Here is a 17955-nt window from a genome sequence, read left to right as displayed (position 1 = left end):
TTCGACCATCAGACTCACCCAGGCCATTCATCCCCTGCCTTCCCCGTGTTGTTGACATTCCTAAAGAGCTTGAGCTTGTGTCTCCCATCCTTCACTTAGGAGTAGTTGAGCCATAATTTGTATCAAAAAACTTAGGATGAGGACAAGAGCACTTCCCGTGCACCTGAAGCAAGCCTCTTGCATAACATGGCTTTCCTTCTCCTTTCCATTCCTCGGTGTTTAACAGCTGTTCTCATCCAAGCCTATTGACTTCATCCCTATAAATCCAATATGCTTTTTCCATAAGGATTAGTGTCAGATTCTCCCTGCAGACATCTTAGGTCTTGGAATACAGCTGAGAGCTCTACTAATAGCTGGCTGGTGAGCCTGAGGCATTTACAGCAATGGCTTTAAAATGAATGTACTTCATGGCTAGGCAGGGTTTTAGCCTTGATGCAACCCATCTGCCTCCATGATTTGGAAAGCCAGGAAGTAGCAGGGGTCCTGACAGCCTGCTAGGATGTGGATACCTGGACGTTAAATCAGCATTATGTTGGTTCTGCCTGCCCTTTAAGGCATGGAAAAGCAGGGGGAGGAATTATCTAGCCTGAACACCAGCGTTTCAAAGCTGGGTAGAAAAAAGATTGGGAGGCAGAAATTTAGAGTGAGGAAATGTTAAAATCACTCAAATCCAGAATGGCAAAAGTGCCTCTGCACAAAGCAGGAGTTCAGTGCCCTCTGCTTGAGTACTTAAATTTCACTGAGCCCACCTGACAACTGATTCTTACTAATCAGGGCACTGCCCTAAGCTGGCAGCTGGGCCAAATCCCACTGGCAATGGGGGGGGGGGACACCAGAACATTCCCTGTGGATGGGAAAGGAACGTGAGGCACAGGCACTTACCCATTGGTAAGTAAAGGGAAAGAAACTCAGACACAAGCCTGACAGTTTAGGCATTTTATTACGAGATATAAATTTTGTCGTCTTAAATTACTTTCTATGAGTTGAACAGGAAGGGATTATTATGGAAGGGGGAATATACAAAAATAAAAGGATATTGAAAACTACTGCATCACCACATATACAACAGTAAAGTACTTTACAAGCACTGCAAGAATCAGAATTACAAAAATAAAAATATGACACATCCTTATGCATTTCCACCAGCAATATGTTCTCTTCTCCCTTCTCTAACCTTCAAACATCTTTCAACCTCCCCTCCAGGTCACACGGGCTCACGTGGCAGGATACTTTGCTCATTTTGATGGCTGTCACAGTATCTGAAAAGGGACGTGTGCCTCCCAAGGCATCAAATACAATGGTTATTGGTGAGCTGCAGGGGAGATGTTTGAAACGGAGCGATTTGTGAGAAAAGGGGTAATCCTCAGAGAGCACTCTATCTGCCAGTAGGAATATGACTCTGCCACACCAAGGTCCATCATTTCCTATGAAGCGTTCCCCTGCCTTCATGGGGCTGTAGCTCAGTCTGCGTAGTGCACAGAGGCCCCTACAAGCCCAGGGAACAGGGAGATCCACAGACTTCAGCGGAACTGAATGACTGTGGTAGAGAAGGGATTTGACTTTGTTTCAGCTCTAAAGAAGGCAAAGGTGCCTTTCTGTGCAGGGAAAAAAGGCACGTTAAAACCTCAGTGGCTAAATATCCTAGCTCACAGTGCTCGCACACTCAACCATTCACCTCTGCGTCAGACTCATGCTGCCTTCAGTCCCCAGTTTGCTCTGCAAAGTCTCTCTTCATCAACCCTTTAACCATTCCCTTTTTTTTTTTTGCATGACTCACTCAACATAAATAGTAAATAGCACTCACTTCTCTGACCAGCAGCTCACTCAAACACTGCTATCAACACTCAGACCTCATTTCATCATTCCCAAAAAGTCTGCACTTAGGGGTGCAAATCTGTCTCTATTTCACATTGAGAAAAGGAAAGAAAGAAGCAGTAAATGCTTTTGGTCAAAGTTTTCCTCTGCATTTTGTGCAAAGTATTTTGTAAATTCTGAAAAGGCATTAATAAGCTAGGGTTCCCCTCTTTGGCCCCTAATGCAATCACAGCAATGCAGGCACACCAGATGCATGCATTCTCTGTTGCTTTTTAGGGGTAAAGCAATCACAGGAAAGAAGGGGTGAAGGCAACCCCTCCCCTTTGTGCACCCTCCCCCCCCAGAAAAACAGCAAACAACGTACAAAAAAAGACAACATAAAAGTAGAAGCCTTTTGTGAAAGCTTCTGATCCTGAAATAACTACTGATGGAAAGGAATTCCTACAGGCAGTCTGACTTAACCCATCAGGTGTGCAGCACTGTGGGCAACCAGCAAATTAGGATCCTTGGGAGAAATCACGTAGTCACAGCTGCTCAAGGGAACTCCTCTTTCTGAGCAGCATTTTCTATGGTCTGGGTTTATCGTCTGTATCTTTGAGAAAACTCATGAACAAAGATCAGTTGGTTGAGATAAATAGCGTTCCATTTAAAAGAACAACATCTTTCTAGTGGAACTAATCGTTCCTTTTAGATGCACAAAACATACTACAAATAAGGCACTTCTTGGCTCCTGGGAGCAATTCTTAATCGGCAACATGCACACAACATTCAAATTTTGCTCTTGGAGCAAAACAACAACAAAAAAACTCAGCACTTTTGAATTGCAAGCAAGGTGACTTTGGACTCTTCCCACTGCCTCACCCAGCCATGGGGCTGGCAGCAAGAGGGACAGAGAGTGGGCAGGGAGGTGGGATCCGTGGCAGGGTGAGGACTGACCTGCTGTGGTTTTGCACAGGAAGAACACAGTCTCCTTCTGACGCCAGCTTTTACTGACAAGAAAAGCAGCCAATGGAGTCACCATCTAAGAAGGTATTTTTCAGAAGTTTCTACAGCTCTCAGGCGCTTACTTGGCAATATCACAGTTTTGGATGTGGCCCAGGTTGGTAGCCCACCACAGTCTGTCCGTGGTTGTACAGCTCTGTGTGTTGGCAGCCTAGGAAGCCAAGCTGCCTGCTGGCTTTTTTTCCTGACGTGGCAAGATGAAAAAAGCTGCCTATGCTCAAAGGAGCAGGAGTATGTTGGGTCATTTCTAGTCTATTTGCAGAGAAAACAAAGCATAACGATTCAAAACAGTCTGGTCAGGGAGGGTGGGGACCCTGCACCTGTGAGACTTTGCCTTAGTGACCCCTGTCCCCATGTGATCCAAGACCAAGCTGTGGTTTAGGTCTATTTGCACACTTGGTTTTTGAGTTGTTTTTCAGTTGTAGCCAACGTTGAGAAAGCAGAGCAGAGACAAAGCACTCAGAAGCTTGCAGTTAGCCAAGATAAAAAAGCCCATGAGATTAACCTGGTACGCTGGTTCTGTCAGGCGCACGATGGAGAGAACTTGCTGAAAAGTTGAAGCCAGGTCTGTCATGCAAAATAAATACGTGGCGGGATTCCTGGAAAAACAGGGAGTCTGCGATGGACTCATCTGCTTGGGAAGGCCCACATGGCTGCACAGCTCTCTGTCCAGGAACCAAGAAGCTGGGCCTTGGAAATCCAGTGAGACGTCGCTCTCTACCAAGGCCCAACTCCCAGATGACAGAGTTCCCCACTGCCACAGCTTACGTCTCTCAGTACTAGTGATGTCGTCAGGATTTAAGTTTGTGTATAAAAATCTTTTATTCCCCTCTGGTAGATAAATTCAGCTTCATTTTAAACAAGAAAACTGTTTCATAAAGGTCACAGTTCTGGTCACACCTACCAATTGCCTTTTGAAACTGATGGAAAAAGTATCTTTGCAGGTTACTATTTAATTCTTCTTGAAGTTTGCCAGACTGCGTGGTGGTGGTGGTTTTTTTTTTTTATAAATCACTGTGGGTTTGTGCGTCAACAGTTCTGGGCAATCAGCTATGTCTTGTTGACATTGTTAATAGGTTTTCTGACTTGGCTGCTTGGCTGTGTTCTGCAATAACTTGATCAGACTTGCATCAAGTCAGAAACAACATGGAAAGTTTAGAAGAACGAAAGCTGGAAATTGATTTCCAGAACTACATGGTTATTTTCTAAGCCTGGTCTCTTCTGAGCAGCATACAAAAATTCTTGGTAAGATTTCTGGAGACAATTCTGTATCATTTTCAAAGGTTATTAGTAGGCTCTTGCTGTTTTTCAGTAAGCTACCAAAATAAAAAAAACACTGGGAGATGTGATTCATCAGCGGGAATGGTTCACCTTAGAATGGTTGAAGTGACTACTGTTTCCTCTATGCTTCTTGGTCCTGTTGCAGAGACAGCTCAGCTAGCCATAAAGTACCTGTGAACTGTTGTAACCTGGCTGATTAAGAAAATCCTGCATGGATTTTGGCTCTTCAGTACTTCAGGCCATACTTAAGACAGTCTGGATGCTTCTCCACAATCAGCCAAGCTGTCTACGACAGGTATGGAAACTCCTGAGAGGATGAGCAATCTTGCTCTGCAGTTAACCCTGTACCAGCTTCTTTAAAGCCAGGTAACATCTTGCTGTGCTACATTCCTCTCTGCAGTACCCTGAAACTCAAAAGGGTTGTTAAGCACGTAAAGATCCCTGCAAACTGGATATCAGGTGCAACAAACAGCGTGGCGCACTTCAGCTACCAGTTATTTCATAAAAAGGGCGCTGGGCTCCTAAACTCTTTGGACACTTTTAGAAAATAGCCCCACAGCTTTTCCCTCTCCTCAGTCTCCTCTGCACCCTCTTGCTTAGGCTGGGCTCTCAGAAGAGCTGGCTGTGGGTCAGGGCAGGCCTTTCTCCAACCACCTGCTTCTGGCATCCCCTGTCATTGTACATAAGCATCTAGCTGCTGGCAAGAGCACTGTGCACCTGCTTTCCTCCTTTTTCTCAGCGACAGTCCCCCCTCCCTCAAGCAAGTTAGGCCTGATGGTACTGCAGTGGTATAATATTGCAGCTATCTCCCAGGTGAGTTGTTGGAGGCAGGTCGTGAAGTATTGACATGATTAACATCATCTGCATTTGAACTCCAGGAAACTTGGCTTGGTGTGTGCTGGGCAGGCTGGTCTTCACCACTTTGCAGGTGGTCTTCTCTTTGCAGAGACCAAAATATTTCTGAATGCTACAGTTAGTCTCACCTATGTGCTAGACAAGATGTACAGAGCTCACAAAACAGCACTCTGCTATGGGTAATGGGGCTCTCCATCATCTTGATTTCATCTAAAACATAAGTCAAAAGTAGATGTGCTTGGAAAAAGAAATGGAATAAAATAAAATCCAGATCACAAACGTCAGGAACGTCAAAAAATTTAAGCCAGCCTTTCGCTGATCAAAACCATCCCATGCCCTGCAAGCCTCCTCCCAGCCAGTTCAGCCTCACCCAAGACGACATTTCCTCCAGCCATTAATATTCAGTCGTCATCAATGAGGGCCCGGCCAGAGGCCCAGTAAAGGCCACAGCCTCCTTGAGGTCACAAGGTTGCCTGCAGTGGGGCGGATCAGAGGGTCTCACTGCAGATGACGCATGGGCTGGTTTCCTCACAGAGTTCCAGCTGCACGCTGGAAGAAAACCAGCGCTTGGCACAGCCCAAGCTGTAGTTGAGGGTGGTCCGGTAAATGTTCTTGGCACGCTTAGGAAAAATGATGGTCGTGCTCTGAAACCTCAGTGGCTTCTGGCGGGGCTCAAAGATCAGCTGGGACTTGTAGTTCCGCCAGGTGCAATTGGGCGCAGCAATGACCGTCTCACTGTAGGTGGTGACGGTGGGGATGGGACCGTAGATGATGTCATCCCTGTAATGCTTCTCAGAGTCGTACTTCACCTCAGAATTACACCTAGAGAGGACAATGAGGTATCAGAAACAGCCCAGGCAGCAAAGGAAAGAGGATAAACAGAACTCTTCTCAACTCTTTGGAGCTGGGAACATCTGTGCTCTCTTAGTGCACAGACATTAGAACAGATGTAAACCCTACAACCCAAAGCAGAGGGCCAAGAGGGCTCCTTCCTGCTGGGTGCATCTTGGTGGAATCCCACCTTGTGAAGCCACCTCAGCATTTCTGCAGTCAATTTAGCCAGCCTGTTTGTGCCAGGACAGAAAGGACCTTGCTGCGCTGGCTCCAAGCAACCTGCTTCTTCCTCTGTCTTCCTCTTTGTAATTTATACTGAGTAATCAGAGCACAAAGGGAGCTAAAATCAGCTTTATGCTGGGAGATGAGTGAAGCTGCTCATTGGGGCCTACAGAAAAATACAAGCAAGGGCCAAGCTGGTAAAGCAAAGGGATGCTATGGACTGTGGCTGGGCACAAAGGAAGTGGTCATGTTAAGAGCTCTTAAATGAACAACCCACGAAACGCAGGATGTCACTGTGCTGCATCTCCAGAAGGAATGGATGGAAACCGGGCCATGCAGAGTGCTTTCCCTAGAATCTTTGGCCACTATGAGCTGTAGGAGTTTCAGTTGTTTTCCCCACTCCCCAAATGTTCCTCTGGCATTCAGCAGCCAAGGAATGTGCAGCTCCGCGTAAAAAAGGAAAAAAAAAAGATTAAAAGCTGGGTGAGCTGGGTGTGTGCTTGTCATTACCTCTACCCGGAGGGGGGTTGACTGATTGTGCACTGTATGTAATCCGAGCTGCTGTAATGTATTTTGCACAGCTAGGGTGTAAGCAAGTCATTCAGCGCACATAAAACAAGACTCCGATGTAATCACATAAAAACATGCCTGCCAGCAGTTCCTCAGCAAGCAGAGATTTACTGGGGTACATTTCCAGAGAGACGTTTGCATTGGTTGGGGGGGGGTGGGAATTGGGTTTAATCCTCCCACCATCCCTGCCCTAAGCTGTGTGTAACTGTGCTCCATGCTGTTTGCAGAGCACATTCCACACAGGCAAAAGATGAGCAGAACAATGTTTATCTACAGGCCATTGCCTCCAGTTCCACAGGAGGCCAGAATACCTCAATCACTGGCTGGAAGGATCACCTTGTCATGAGGAGGAGGTGGTTCTGTATCTGTGAACTCATCTTGTGTTGCACTCTCTGCTGCAAGGGCTATCAAAAACAGGTACCAATTATAATGGTGTAGCTGAGGATACAAGTCAGCAGGGCACAGCGTAGATCAGCAAACCTAAAGAAGGTCATTAATTTCTCTCATTGCCTTGGAAATTAGCTGGCCTTGGAAGGAAAATCTTCTCTTACAACCTCCCCCTCCACCTCTGCTGCTGTCAGTGTCTTTTTAATTCAGACATTACCCTCCTACCTGTCTCTCTCTCCTTTCCTATCCAAATAACCATGACTCCCATTTGTAATCACATTTAAATTTTTGGAGAAGAAAAAGCACCAAGAAAAGGACAGACATCCCCACTCCCCCAACCCGATACCATCTGTACCTAATTTCCTGCACGGGCTCAGGGTTGACCTCAATGCTTTCTCCAAAAAACACGGGGTACATTCGAGGTCTTATCTCCGACATGGACGGGTTCAGGAGCAGGTAAGGCATCTGCAGGGAGGAACAGTGCTGTGAGTGATGGGACACAAGAGATGAGGCTGGCACAGTTCACAACATGCCGTGGCTGGGAGCTGAACAGACATCAACAGCATTCACAGAGACAGCAATTCTTACAGCCTTGCTGAACTTGATCTTTTCAGAGTTCCATGGGAGATAATGCAGGTGACAGCTCTTTAGCAATGAGAACAGGTGTCTGCAACAGCATCAGAACCAATTTCACTGCACACAAGCTAAGCTCACCCTGCTGGTGCTCAGCATTGAGTTTCCCCCTCGTCCCTTTCTCTAGGTTTGTAGGAAGGCACTCCACTCCACACAGAAGCTCAAAGGGGAGGGCCACTCTCAAGTTGGAAAAAAAACCAACCTGAAGATGGTTGGCAAAGGTGAGCCCTGCATTGACAAGTCTCGTGCAGGCCTTGCATTTAAGTTACCTTGATTCTGACATGCCACCTGTGCTGCCTCTATTTACAGCTTCCTTCCAACTCTCAGGACTGATGTGATGCAGCAGGCTGCCCTCCAGGTCCCACTGCTCCCCAGGTCCCCACCTCGCTCCTCCCAGCTCACCACCTCAGGTATGGGACTGCCCAGATCTCTGGCACTCTATGCTGTGGTATCTGGTCTTTGAATGTTAACCCCTCCTTACCTTCTTCCTTTCTTGTTTCTTGTAAGAATTGCAATTTTTTAGCACTTTTCTTTAACAAGTGGTCAGTTCTAACTGACCAACAAAACCAATCAAACAGCTTCTCTAGCTGCAAGTTCTTACAAAGCCTCAAAGCATGAAGGAGGGCTCTGATGTAACATAGAGATATGGCCCAGATCTGCCGATTTAAAGGATGTGGTGTTACTTGAGTAGTGTGTGTATATTCTTTTACATGCACATAAATACGTATGTGCTGCAAATAATGTAACCCTTAGAACAACCCCTTGGTAGGTTAGCAGCTGCTGAAGTCTCATGCCAAGAGCAGCTGGCTTGCTCTGGGGGCTGTTCTAGTTAACCACACACAAGTGAGCATGGGGTGAGATACTGAGGCATCCTGTGGCGTCTGTGATGCAGGAAACAAGCTTCAGGCCAGGGCTTTGTAATAAATAGAGCTTCTTCAAATCATGGATTGTTAAGACTAATTTCAAAAATGAATAATCCTACTTCTCAATAGTGGAGCACCCACTCTGATATCAGTTCTGATATCAGAGATACAGAGATCTATAGAGATCCTGTGTCTACACCCAGCCCAGAAGCTAATTAAGCCTAATCCTGTGAAAATGTCATTGTGGGTTTTGGTCCCTGCCACTTCTCTGACAACAGCACTTCATGACACACAGGGACACAGGGTCTCTTTAAAGGCCATGGCTGTCAGCCACTGGCCAGGGCTGAAAGATTTCTAGGTGACTTAAAAGCTCACAGTTTTTCCACTTTTCACCATGTACAAGCCACGTGTGCTGGAATCAGGCATTATTCATCAGTCTCTTGGTCAGTCAGATGATCTCGGGACTCATGGTACCACTGAAGGTAGCTGAGGATACAGAGAAACTGGCTTCTCTTCCCATGTCACTTCCCTCTGCCCTCTCCAGCACCTTCTGGATGGCAGGTACAGGAGCAACACTGAAGCTGTGGCCCAGTCCCTGCTTCCAGTGCTGGGCAAGGTACTCCAACTTGTGCCCTGTCCTGTACCCCATGCAGATCCCCACAGTGTTCCCCAGCTCATCCCTCAGCTGGTGTCAACTGGCAAAACTCCCCTGAGCCTGTTCAATAGCATCAGATCACACTGTCTGAGGTCTGGTTTTCTCTGGTGGCTTGGGTTTTCTGCCTGAGGCTAAAGCAGAAAATGTCATTGCTTCATCTGAATTTTCTCCAAGCTCTTCAATTCTGCATCCCAAAGCCACAAAGCTATTTACTCTTTCCATACTGAAACATCCCTGCACTCTACTAGGGTGTTAAACTGCAACATTAAATGGCTCACCCTTCGTTAATACTGTTTCTATTCCACTGTCAAAAAAGGACAATGACTGAATGGGTGAGGGGAAAAAAAGAAAAGGAGCTTTTTTTGCTAGATTAGCACAAGAGAAATCGCGGTATTAAAGAGTTCTGCCAAGTGCTGGACTAAAGAAATAACTTGAAAGAAACAATTCCAGTGTTCCCAGGGAAACAAACCTTCACACCTCTTGCTAACACTGCTGACACCAAGCATGCTCTGAGTGTCCCTGGAGACAAGGGTGCAGGAGGCAATGTCCTTCCTGTGCTTTAGTGGGAATATTCCCAGGGCCTGTGGCCCCCAGTTTTGCTGCTCAGTCAGAGGGCACAGAGACCAACGCTGTCCATTGAAATCCCAAGTCCCGCAGCAGGGAACAGAAAACAAGAATATGCTGCAGAAACAAGACCCATCTGCATGGAGGAGATGGGTCATGCATGACTGAAACCAGAGTCCAAAAGTTGCCACTGAGTTTGGTGACAGTTGGATTAACTTCCCTCCAAGTCAGCTCTGAATGGAGTGGCAATGAGACTATTTGCACTGTAGGTTAGCTCACCTAGACCTAGGCAGGGAAGGCTTAAAAAGGGAATAATTGCACTTTATCCAACTAGCATTAACTTCAGATCTGCAGATGAGGCTTGATTAGTTCAGAAATCTGGGACAACTGCAGACTGGAGATTTCTACCACCCACCAGAGACCATAGCAAATTCTCACCTATCTGCCACAAGCAGTGCCACGAGATGCTGCAGGTGGGAAACCTTGAAAGTCACCCAGAATTCTGCACACGGAAGACTTAAATAATTTAAAAAGCATGCTTTAAAAATAGAGATCATCTGTAAGAGCCTGCAGTCTGCTCACCAAGCAACTGCACTGCTTGCACAGAATTTAAGGGTCACTAAACAGTGAGCACAGATTTTATAGAGCAGCAAGTGAAAGGAGCTTCAGGTGACTTCTTGTTCAGCCTCTGGTGATGTTCTGAAATACCTGCTCCTGAATCTCACGTGGAGTTTGGAAGCAAGTAACAGGGCACCCAAGCTTTCCAAAAGATTTGTCTTTGGGGCTGAAATGTTACATGCTTGACACGTGCCAAAAGCTGGCTTTTTGGCAACAGTTTGACACCCTCTCCTTCCAATCTATTTTAAGGTAGAAACAAAGCAAAAACTTCCTGCTTGTCCAAAAAAAACCCCCACTCAGTTATTCCTCCTTCTGCACAGGAGTTATTGAAAGAACAGAAACACTGGACTTCTGACCTCCCTAGCAAAAATGATGACCTATGGTTCATTTCTATCAATCACTCAGCAATCTCAGGACACTTCAGAAATAAGGTGAGTTTCCTTCCAGCCCCACACTGCAGATGGGCTGAATTGAGCAGAGTTTGTTGATGATGGAGAGGAAAACCCCATGTCTTTAGAGTAGGCTGCCCCAAGTGATCCACAAGTCAAGGTCTATCTATCCAAAGAAACCCTAGTGTTACTTAGCTGGAACTACAGATAGGACCTAATTAATCTGTCTTAAACAGCAAAGAGTTAAAGTAGTATTAAAATGCTGAAGTGATTTCTCGTTTGGCTGCATTTTTCCCTCTGCCTTTACCTCTGATGCCTTTCAGGCATGTAAAGGCCTGGGCAGCTACGTTCTTTATTCAAGCAGCACATAAATAAATACAACCCCAAAAATAATTTACTGAAGGGAATTCAATCTGCTACTGATCAAGTGTGCTTCTTTTATGCTAACATAAGTATTGTGGGGGACTCCTTGCTTTAGAACTGATGCATGTCCTTCAGTTCCGTGTCAGTGCTTCATACCTGCCAGAAGTGACATATCAGTGCCTGGATCCTGGGGGCATTTAGACCTCAGAGTCCCTAAAGAGCAAAAAGAATACAGTGGGCAGAATAATCTTATTTTACACCTAATAATTAATTTGAGTTAGTGGGTTCTGTTTAAGGTGCTTTTCACTTGGGTGTCTTAAAGGAATAGAAGCAGAGTTACGGTAAATAAAGCGCCATGAAATTGGCCCTGACCGTTCCTGTAGCTTCCAGACTTTAGGCAGCAAAGCAACAAGGAAGGAAGGAAATTAATGTGACTTGAAAAATATAAACTCTCCAAAAAACTCTTCCCCAGAAAGCAAGACAGATCAGAACAGACTGACTTCTTTAGCTATGGTCATTATGTGGAAGGCACTAGGATTTGGCATTAGCTCCCTAGGGACTGTAAGGGGAAACAGTTTTCCAAGCACCAAGGCTATAAACAGGATACAGCTTTCCAAATTCCCAGCTCCTAACTTAGCTAGGGCATAAGCAAATCTCTCACCACGTTTTCCCACTATGGCAACATGTCAGGTCCATGAAAATGTCACTTTACTCAGCTGTTATTTACAGCTGTAATGAAAGATCTAGCTGAATTATTTGACACACATCTACATTCTCCGCTCTAACTGATAAGCAGTATTTGTTTAACAGACCATTTATTTTCCCAGTATCTGCATGTATTGCATATTACAAGTAATTTATACTAGAGCCGGATGAGATTTTATTTGGAAGTGATAACAGTAAATGCAAACCTCGGGTCTAAAGCACGGCTTTATTACTTAAAAGAATTAATCCTTCCTGCCTGTTTCCTCTTCTATTTCAAGTGGGAAATTTACTACTTTGCTTATTGCCAAGTGTTACATACAAATGCAACTGAAATTAAACAGCTACAAGACACTACCCTAGATACAGCCACGTTTTTTTAGGATAGATGAGGAGACTCCTATGACTTTTTCCCTGCTTGCTTTAATCACAAACTGCCTGAATCAAGACCACATGCCTGCCCATCCCCATGACTGTCATAGAAGTGAGCACACTAACTTGTGTGTGCTACACAACCTTTTCTCCGCTGATTCCACTGACAAAAGACTGATGCCTGCTGAAACATTTGCCGAGTCCCATCTCATTTCCACAGCATTCAGAGTCACTTTGCGGCAGAAGGCACTGTGCCAACAGTGCATTTTCAGTGCAGTTACACATATTTGCACACCAGTCCCTGGAGAAAGCCTTCTGCTTGGTGCTAGCAATGCATGCTGCACCCTGCTGACACTCCTTCCTCCATCTGGGACTGAGCCCTTAACCATTGCACAGCAGCAGCTCTGTTGGGACAGACTGGAGCCAGGATCAGGTGGGTCTTAGAGGAACCAGACCTTGACCTGCCTAGAAGGAACGTCTGTCACAGCCTGCAGATTAGGTGAGACCCACTGCCATTCCTCTCTTCCCTCTCCTTTGCTGCTGGTGTTGACCCAAGAAAGAGGGGGAAGTGGGAGCACATTCAGAACCAGATGGGCCAAGGTGCAGAGAAAAGCCAGCTGTGGTTACATTCTTCCAGGCTGCAGACGTGGTGACCAGCAGGCAAGAACTGAAACCACTGCCAACATCTGCAAGGGGAATTTCTGCAGGATCCCACCCTGTGGGTGTAGTTCAGAAGTGGGCCAGGATGCCAGGCAGCAAACACCAAGCTCTGAGGCAAACCATGTTGCTGTATTAGATGGATGCCTTGCTCTCCATACAAGCCTGGAGCTTTCTTTGATTGCTGGAAGCCATGTAGACTTAGAAAGACGTCGCCTGCTTTGCTTGCAGGCTGTGAGCTGGCTCAGGTTGGGGTGCTTCTTACATGTGCTTTCACTGGAGGTGTCGGCAGGTCTGCAAGTCACGTATTGCATGGAAACATCTTGATGGCTACATTCCCCACCCAGTTCCCAGAAGACAGCCCCCTTTCCTGAAGCTTTCAGTGTAGAACAAAATGCAGGCTCTTTGGCCCCAAGAGTTCTTCAATATGTGGCAGTTCAGGAAGAAGGCATGCAAGCTAACCTGGACTCCACTGATGGAACTGTACCCATCAAGTCTACACTAAAGGGCAAAGAACACTCCTGCACAGTGCTAAAGATGAAGCTAGAATCTCCTCCCACAGGACCGACCCCAATTCTGCACTGCTGTCAACAGTATAAATCGGAATTCCCATCTGACAGCCCATCCACTGGGATCAGTGCTCAGCGAGGCAAGTTGAATTCATAAATGTTTAGTTTTTCAAATAAAACTGAACTTGTTGCAGAGGCAACAGCAGTGGGAGAAGACAAGATGTATGCTGCCTCAAGAAGTCGTGATGGATGGTTCTGCAGAAGAACGTGGTCCTGATCTCCCCTCAGACCCTCGAGGAGCGATACTAGTGGATGCTAAGCACTATTTCAGTGCAGCGTTTGCAAGAGCTCACATTCACTCCTTCTGGCCTAAAACTATACACATGGGCAACAACAACAGGGAAAACTCTAAGCAGATCTGGCTACCTTGATGTGATTTCATTCCCTGCCCTTCCAGCAATTGCTTCTTTGTGTGCATTATTAGAGATTTATTTCATTGTATGTATGTTCCTTTTGGCCCAGCATTACAAGCAAAGCCTAGGGAATTCAGTCTTAAGAAGAAATTTAATCATGTTTCAGATTTAAAGGGCAGAACTAGGTAAAAGTCACCTTCTATTTTCTTTAGGATATTTGCATTTCAGCAGAAAGCAATTAACAAATTCCCTATGTGAGTTTTATTTGAATAAGTAAAAGCTAATTTCTCCTGCACTGCAAGTAAAATGCAGGGAGAAGAAAAAGAAAAAAAAAAAGGTCCCTAAATGGTGTTGAACTTGTGGTATTTATGACTCTGGCCCCAATTGCCTTTCATATTTTCTTGGATCCTAAAGCTGTAGCCAAATTGGCTGGTTAAATGGGAATAAATGGTGCATTGTCTTTGAAACAAAGTCACACTTATTAAAGAGAAAGGAGTTTACTTTTTCAGAGTCACAGTTAATGACACAAAGCAGGGAGAGCATGGATTTTACACACAAGGAAGTCTTCGATACGAGCATGCAGTCTCCTTTAGTCTGCAAGAGAAGAGCTCTCAGAAAAATCCTTCAACATATTTGTGAAGTTAGAGCAAAACAGCCGACTGCAAAAGAACGCAACTGGGTTCAGCCTGGTGGTTTTGATAGGTCTGCAGCAAGGAGCAGTATGAAATCCTTCCCACAGATCTGGAATGTTGTTTTCTTCACCTGACAGCAATTTATTGTAACTGTACATACTAAAACGTTGGCCATTAGTAACTGAGCTTATATGTGGTTTTATAGTATTATACCACAAAGAATGCAGACTGCATTCCTGGTTCTGTCACATCTGTAAGCAAAACGAAGACTAATATAATAAGCGACTGAAAAAACCCACGCGTCGGTGTGCAAATAGCTGCAATTATTGATTTGCCAATTCTGCATGCTCTGATGAACAGCAGAGTAGCAGAGTTAAACACATTCATGGATTGTGTAATTGCTTATAGATCTGGAAGTCCTTGTTAAATGGTAAGGTTAAAGCTAATTAGACACTGAAATGCTCCCCGTATTTCTCCCATTTTCTTAACAGCTGCAAGTAGAATGTTGGAAATTAGATGTGAAACTCTGTGCAGTCAAGTGAAAATTCCTGCCAGTTCCATATACCAAACAAGCAGAGTTAGAGAGTACAGTCCTGCACCACTCCAATTAAAGCAGTCTAATTAGTTTTGTATCAGTATCTTTTAGTCTTCTGTACCTACTAAATGTACAGAAATATCTGCAGTACATGGCACCCATCTGCCAACAGCAGGAGCACGGGGCTGCCCATACTGCTGAAGTAGGGTATAAAAATCAGAAAAAAAAAATGTAAGCTGTTCCTCAGAGATGTTTGAAATGTTCATTTGTGTTCGAAGAAAGAAAAATAATTTGTAAATGCAATTTTGCTTTATTCAGATCGTTGGAATAACTTTTTCCCCCCTGCAGGAGCACTAAAACTCTCAGTCCTATCAGACCAAGAGCCAGAACAGTTTTTTCTTACCCTCTTTCATCTCCAATACCTAAGGGCTTTCTTGAGAGCAGTGGTGGCTGGCTGTCACGATGGCTGCAATGGAGGCCATCACACCCCATTGCTGACCTCTGCAGACACCTCCACTCCAGCTGCTTCCTGACCCAGCAAGCGTTCATTCATTTTCCTCCCACATTTTATTTTACAGACATGTAGCAACAGCCTGACCCCACCAAACCAGAGCAACGTGGGTAACTGAGCACAGGTCCATCAGACGGCACGCCTGCAGGTAGGGCTGTGTAGTGGTGAGAGGTTGTTAGTGGGCTTCGGATTTGATTTCCCTATTTAACATCTCACACCCTCCCCACCGTACTGCGCTGAGATGTTGCTCTTGGGGATGGATCTGGCATTACCTGACAGCAGAAGGCAGCTGCGATTAATACGCAAAAATAGCCTTAGAACTTGAGAAAGAAAATGAGGGCAGGGTAAGTCATTGCAGAGCGTCTCTGCTGGGAAGAAGCGTGAACAGCCACCATCACACAGGTAGATGAACTTTCTCCACGGCAATCTCAGTGCTGCTGACAGCTTTTATTCTGCATGGAAGCCAATTAGCTGTGTGCAATACACTTCCAAACGTCTTTGATACGTCAAAGAAACCCGAAAGGCCCCTGGGGTGAAGTTCCACCGTCCTTTAAATCCCTCTCCCCCCTCTCCCACCATCGCTTCTGCTCTTACCCCTCTGCCGTCCTTGGCCTCTCGCCGCTGCCCCGGGGCCGGGGGTTCCGCGCCGCCCCCGGGCGAGAGGGAGTAGAAAGGGGGGCTGGGGCTGGGGGGCAGCCCCGAGTCCGGGCTGTCCAGCAAGCCTTCCCGGCTCTTCTCCTTCAGGCTCTCGTCCATCCCTTGCAGCTGGAGGTGCCCTACCATGTCTGGGGGGCAGCGAGGCGGCCGCAGCGGGAGAAAACCCTCCGGCCGCGGAGGGACGGGACGGGAAGGGCGCCCGGGGGGGGCTCCGAATCCCGACGGCCGCCACCGGCCTGCCGCAGCCCGCGCCGAGCCGAGCGAGGCGGGGAGAGCCGGCATCGGCCGCGCTGGGCTGCCCGCCCCTCACCCGGCCCCGCGTCCGTCAGAAGGGACGGGAAGCGGAGAAAACCCGGCGGCCCCGCCGGCAGAGAGCGCTGGGCGGGGAGCGGGAGCGCGAGCCCCGAGCCGCTCCACGCGCCGCTCCACGCGCTGCTGCCGGCCGCCCGCCGCCTCCCGGCGGCACATTTATCCGGAGAGGGTGGGAGGGAGCCGGGGAGCGCCCTCCCCTTTCCTCGGCCCCCGGCTCTGCCCGGCTGTACGTTTTCAGGCTCTTCCGAAGCTGAGAGCGTCTCTGCCGGCGCCCTGCCGTCCTCGCCCGCCGGGCTTCGTCCCCCGGGGAGACGCGAGGGTTCCCAGGCGCCCGCCCGCCGTCGCGGAGCTGTGATTCGACCTCACCCTGAGTTATCCCCTCACGCCTGGGTTTTCCTTCACTTCTGTCAGACGGTTACCTCCCTCCTGTCAGGTTTTTACCTCACTAATTTCACCCCCACCCATCAGCCACCCCGGCAGCTTTTTCCCTCAGCGTGAAGGCCTGTGGGCACGAAGGAGGAGCTCTTCCCAACAGCCGCCGTTCCTCTTCATTCCTCTTCATTTCGGGGCGGCTTTGGACAAGCACTGAGTGGCTGTGTCAGGGCATACACAGCTGCCGTAGCCCCCTCTCTGGTGGCCGTGCCCTCATGGCAGCCCTTTAGGTATTGCACAGCCTAAAACGTGAGCATCTCTTTCTTTGACCGTCTCCACAGCTGCAGGTTCACAACCACAGAGGCAGTAGCCTCGCCATCCCAGCCACCACGTGCTTGGGCCACTGCAAGTGTGACAGAAGAGCGTCCCAAAGCCCAGCACACCGTTACCCAGGAGGAGCAAGGTGCCAGCACTGAGGTGGATGGGGTGGCCATGTAAACTCTCACAGTTTGGAGAAGTAGCAGTGGTTAAGCAGCTCGAGTTCACAGAAGCCAAGATGGATGTCTGTTGCACAATAACTGGCTGATGTTAACGGTACCTTGTCCACAGTCCTGGTTACGGTTTTCTCATCATGTTTTCTCTCTATGTAGAGTCCAGACTGTGAGAAATTTCAGGCAGGCCCACTCATAGTTCTCAGCCTGGTGGAGCATTATTTGCAGCGTGTAGGTTTTCCTGGGAAGCTGCTGACATCTAACAAGCCCAGCACTGAGCAGAACAGGATCATGGCTGTTTGTGCTGCTCTAGTAACAGAGTCCATGAGCACAACATTTGTTATGGCAGCTGACAAGAGTGTGGGCTGTCTGGTATGGCATCTAGTGATGATGACTTTTGTGACCAAGCCCTGAAGATGGCACAGAGTCCTCAGAGGCAGTTTTGATGCTAAAAGAGTCCTCACTCCATCTCCAACAACAAGCCACACTTAGGGTGGTAGGTGACCTTGCCAGCTGATAAAGCTGGGTTTGTTAAGGCGTGTTCTGCTCAACTCAAAAGGAAAGGCCATGGATGCCCAAATCCACCCTTGACTGAGATGAGGGGCCCTCCCCACAGAGACTGAAGTGATTTGTATGTACTGAGCTGTGCAGAGGAATGTCACTGATTTATAAATGTCAAACAGGCTCTGAGCAGCCCACACACGAACCTCAGTGAATTCTTACCTCTGACCCACTCATTGG

At 47.2% G+C, this 17955-nt stretch overlaps 1 protein-coding gene across 1 annotated transcript; it reads right to left on the bottom strand.

Moving 5' to 3' along the window:
- Window positions 1-921: 921 nt before the first annotated feature.
- Window positions 922-16234, bottom strand: RFLNA (refilin A). Its single transcript, XM_042866030.1, has 3 exons — window positions 15977-16234; window positions 7322-7431; window positions 922-5775 (listed from the first exon to the last, which is right to left on the bottom strand). The coding sequence occupies exons 1-3, from the start codon at window positions 16163-16165 to the stop codon at window positions 5442-5444; spliced, it is 633 nt and encodes a 210-aa protein (XP_042721964.1). The 5' UTR covers window positions 16166-16234; the 3' UTR covers window positions 922-5441.
- Window positions 16235-17955: the final 1721 nt, after the last annotated feature.

This window comes from Lagopus leucura, unplaced genomic scaffold (genome assembly GCF_019238085.1).
Source record: "Lagopus leucura isolate 7727_CA_CO unplaced genomic scaffold, USGS_WTPT01 Super-Scaffold_806, whole genome shotgun sequence".
Lineage (NCBI taxonomy): Eukaryota > Metazoa > Chordata > Aves > Galliformes > Phasianidae > Lagopus > Lagopus leucura.
The sequence above is the reverse complement of the archived record's forward strand: the minus strand, read 5'-3'. Positions and strand labels throughout refer to the sequence as shown.